The sequence below is a fragment of the Gastrolobium bilobum genome, unplaced genomic scaffold, assembly GCF_033153095.1.
Source record: "Gastrolobium bilobum isolate Gb01-03AN ecotype WA unplaced genomic scaffold, APGP_CSIRO_Gbil_v1 utg60503, whole genome shotgun sequence".
Taxonomy (NCBI): domain Eukaryota; kingdom Viridiplantae; phylum Streptophyta; class Magnoliopsida; order Fabales; family Fabaceae; genus Gastrolobium; species Gastrolobium bilobum.
The window spans coordinates 191,682-196,002 of record NW_026896511.1 but is presented as its reverse complement, the minus strand read 5'-3'; the positions used below and the strand labels follow the sequence as shown (position 1 = coordinate 196,002).

General features: G+C 36.4%; 1 protein-coding gene across 1 annotated transcript; it reads right to left on the bottom strand.

The window, feature by feature from the left end:
• Positions 1-971: 971 nt before the first annotated feature.
• On the bottom strand, positions 972-3,997 carry LOC133300160 (uncharacterized). Its single transcript, XM_061499661.1, has 8 exons — positions 3,824-3,997; positions 3,407-3,480; positions 2,608-2,750; positions 2,455-2,501; positions 2,250-2,358; positions 2,023-2,084; positions 1,565-1,679; positions 972-1,354 (listed from the first exon to the last, which is right to left on the bottom strand). Exons 1-8 carry the CDS (start codon positions 3,977-3,979, stop codon positions 1,203-1,205), a joined length of 858 nt encoding a protein of 285 aa, XP_061355645.1. The 5' UTR covers positions 3,980-3,997; the 3' UTR covers positions 972-1,202.
• Between the last annotated feature and the right edge of the window lie 324 nt (positions 3,998-4,321).

The following is a 4,321-nucleotide window of genomic DNA, read 5'->3' as shown; positions in this document are numbered from 1 at the left end:
TATATTCATAAGCGATTGGCTCACTTAATTTTTCAATTTTATATTCTCCCGGAGCAGCCAAACACCCAATGATTTATTTTTCATTTATTCGGTCATTTTTTATATTTAAGATGGCGTTGTGATAAAATGACAGATTTTATAATTTTATCTTATATATGTATATACATAATTTTATCTTCCGGAACTGTCAAATACCCAAAACTTATCTTGGTTGTTGCTCTATTTGTGCTATATAAAGACAGTGTAAAACACATTTGCATCAATAACTTTTCCTTTGCCTGCCAATTATTCATTCGCATCAAATGCACTGCCGGTTGTTGATTTTAAAGAGGCACTTTATAAGTTTATTCTTTTCTATATGTTTAATTTATTTATTTTGCAATTTCTTCACCAGACCTCCATGAGTGAAACAGATATCATGAATAAGAAATTGTAGACTACGTCATCCAAAGCAACCATTTAAGACATATTTACGATAATAATCAACCAAAAAGTAACCTCTATCAGAAGTAGGAAAACCAGTTTAGACTCTTAACTCTCCTTTATTATGTTAAGTCAAATTCTAGAATCAAGTAGAAAAATAAATAGGAACATGACAAGTGTGTTCCTAGTTGAATATTATATCGCCAAGCTATTCCAATCCATGCAATTTTTTTTGTTATATCTTTCTAAAGTCTATATTTTACACAGAAGGTTAGACAAAACGTTCAAATGCGAGGGTTGTATCCAAATTGATTATGCATTAATGTGAAACTTGTAGGGTTGAATCTTTAAGCACTTCCATTAGATTATCATTAACCCAAATCCCCACTCAACAAACCCGTTGGTGTCCTCTCTTTTTAAAATGATAATCTTTAGACGGCAAGTTTTGTTATGGTTTTTAACGTAGCTAGGATTCTCGCTCAATAAAAAATTGCTTTTAATGCATAATTTAGTTCCTGAAAGTGGCAGCTTGTATTGCTTTGGTCTATAAGAGTATGCGTCTATATAAATTAGTTCTCCAGGTGGAACTTTAAATACACACGTAATGTTGTTAGTCAACTATGTTGCTTATATGGGATTTCTAAGCAACATCGTCACTTAAAAGATATTTAGGGATTTACAGAAACTTTCTGATAGGGAAAATTTTAGTCTTTTACAAAGTACAAAATGAGAACGTTGTTAAGAAATTTCATATAAGAAATCTAGTAGGCTTGACCTACCTACACTGGTGAAGTTTGCTGAGAGTCAGACCATAACATGACAGTTGCCAAAAGTGCTATCGTGGCAGTTTCAACCCTTAGACGATGAGGCCCAAGACTAACACCTCTAGCACCTGCTTCCGTCATCATACTCACTTCTTTCTCTGTGAAATCTGCAGAATTCCATAGCAACATAAAATAAAGTTAATTTGACTTTAAGCAGAAAATAGATATATTTATTCCCTCCCAAGAAACGCAACAGTATTTGGCAATCAAAAGGTTAACACATTTTCATTTTACCCTGATCAAGAGAGGGGAGATTTAGCACACAGATAACGTCAACTTATTTTAAGCAAAAACTAGAGTACATTTAGCATACTAACCGCCTTCTGGTCCAACTATTATTAAGCCACTAGTTTCGTTTTCCAATGACTTCAATGAACTATGAACAGGAGTTGCCTCTGCTGTTGCAACAAGAGATAGCTTTGATTGTGCAATCTAAAGGACAGAAAATAGGTCAAGTTACTTATGAACAGAGAGAAGGGAAGAGAAGAGTTGGAATGCTATAAGCATAATTGGTTCATAAATGTAACAAGGTAGCCATGTATAATGAGTTGCTAACAACACTGAGATCAAATCCCTTGTTTAACTCGAAGAATTCCCAAGAACAAAAAAAAAAATATTGAAAGCATGCATATACAACTTATAGACATCTACAATTACAAACATATCACTGGTTAATAAGATGGAGGTCATCGCAATGCACTAGTTAAATTTCTTCTCAAACAACTGAAATTCATGCCCAAATTTCTGACAGGGTATTAAGAAGTGGAGAACTTACAAGATGCAAAATGTTATCAATTTCTACAGGAGGTTTCAGGACCATTTCATGCAGTCGTTGACCTACAAAAGAGGCAGCAGTGCAAGGTTCACTGACCAAAAGCAGAATAGGTCACCCTTCATGTTAGACCCAAGTTTAAAACTTTCTTCCGTCTGAAAAGCTCAAAGAAAGTTCTAATGGGAGTAAAATAAATGTTTAACCTCAGATGTAAGTAGATATATAGTTACATTGTTTGGAAGCTGCCAAAATGACACGTTCCAATCTGTCCACCCGACTTTCTGATATTGATGGAGAACGCTCAGTCAATAGAGGAGTTACACTATTGGCTCCAAGTTCCTATGGCAGTTAAACATGAATAAAAGAAAAATAACCATAACATATAGAAGCTATAAGTCTAACCAGATGAAATCTCAATATTCTATTGAAACATACTGTGCACTTCTCAACAAGCCAGTCAGAACGGCCACCCTTCAGAGTACCTAGAGAGGTTTGGTTCTCGACAAGTGAAAAAAGGTTGGAAAAACTCAAGTGCTCAAAACATGCAACAGTAAATAAGTTTTTAAACAGAAAACTGCAACAACTAACCAAAACCAGCAAATACATGCAATTGTGTATTCTGAGGAGGTATTAACTTCAGATCACTCAATGCAACAAAATCAAGTCCAGCACGGTCAATGTTCTGTATACATCCTTCTACGAGACCTCCTTTCCCATTGAAGAGATGTACCCTTGAACAGCATGATTTGGATCATCAACAAAATCTTCTTCAGATCAGAGTGTAGTACAAAACAGGAATGCTGAAATACAGGCCAGAAAAGATATGCAAGAACTATCTGTTCCCTTACTTTCATTGAATAAACAAATAAAATTGTGGGTGAAGAAACAACCCTGACTAAACAAAATAAAACCACTCCCCGTTAAACCCGACTAGCGAGTGTGGGGTGGAAGTAATCCTTGTACGCAACCTTACCCTTGCATAATTGCAAAGAGGCTGTTTCCCGGATTCGAACCCATGACCTTTTGGTCAAAAAAGAACAACTTTACCACTGCTCCGGTTCACCCCATTTCCTGACTAAACAAAATATTTGACAGAAATCATAAACAATCAGCTGCCTAAACAAACTCCCCTCCCACCTTCCCATTTCAGAATAAGTAAATTAGTAACAGACACCTACACAAGATTTGCAGGCACAAGCTATTCTACATTCAATTCTAATGTAATTCGCTGAATGCCTTTATGCTTCTTTGTAATCAACATTAAGAAGTCCAATGTTTATAACTAACCATAAGAGATTATTCAATTTGAAAAAATTCAAGGACAAGACTAACTGTCACAAATCAAACTATCCTCTCTAACTCATGAGCGATGATCAATGAGGATTACCTATCATCGGTGCTCAACCTCAATACTTTAGTCATATGCCAGAATTCATCACCTTGAATACGAATAACACTACCCTGCATTGTTACAAGAAAAAAAAAAACTATCTTCAACCAAACAAAAGGAAGATTAGCCGCAACGGTTTTTCAGAAGTAAAATATAGTGTCAACAAGCCCTTTAGCAAAACCCAAATTAAGAACTTTCCTTAAACCCCAGCTCAATTAGGCCCTGTGCTTTCTATAGAGTACCTCCAACATGGATAAATGACAAATGGGGCATTGTTAACTGAAATTCATTCCAAAATAAAGCTATACCCATTAGTCAATTTCACATTAAATTGCTTAGAAACGTTGTTAGAATTTGATTAATGGTGTAATGACACAGTTGCCGAAGAAGCACAGAGAGAGAGGAAGAGAATGCCTTGGTAGGAGGAAGAGTTCCAGAGTAGAAGCGGGGGAGGTCACCACGTGACTGGTCTCCATAATCGGAGGAGTAAGAGAATGAACGTACGCTCAAGCTTCCGAGCCATGAACGGTTCACGAAACGAGGGCCTACAGTTCCAAGGGTTTGCAACATTTGCACTCATTCAATTTCAATTTGTGACTGTTCTCAACGTCATCTGAAACGGTTGCGTTGCATTTGCAAGGATAGAATGAATGAAATGTAATGGCGGGAGAACCCAACCATAAGCCATGGGTCAGGCCCATATAAAAATCTAATCCACAGTTGGTGTCAAACCCTTTTGGGCTTTGTGCAAACCTTATTGACTAGATTTTCTTTTCACTCGTTTTGTGGCCAGCTCTTTACCGCTTTGTGCGCTGATCTGGGGTGAGGGATTAGTCTCATGACTATCGGCTATGGAGATATTCGGATGTAATCCAAAAAAAGATTTTCTTTTCACTGCATATAGAAAGAGTA

Bases quoted from the DNA above. Each gene is read 5' to 3' on its own strand.
- LOC133300160 (XM_061499661.1), bottom strand. From the start codon at position 3,979: ATGTTGCAAACCCTTGGAACTGTAGGCCCTCGTTTCGTGAACCGTTCA. The intron at 3,481-3,823 runs GCATTCTCTTCC...GTAACAATGCAG, and splicing joins GAACTCTTCCTCCTACCAAG to GGTAGTGTTATTCGTATTCA. The intron at 2,085-2,249 runs GTAACTATATAT...CCTCTTTTGTAG, and splicing joins TTTGGCAGCTTCCAAACAAT to GTCAACGACTGCATGAAATG.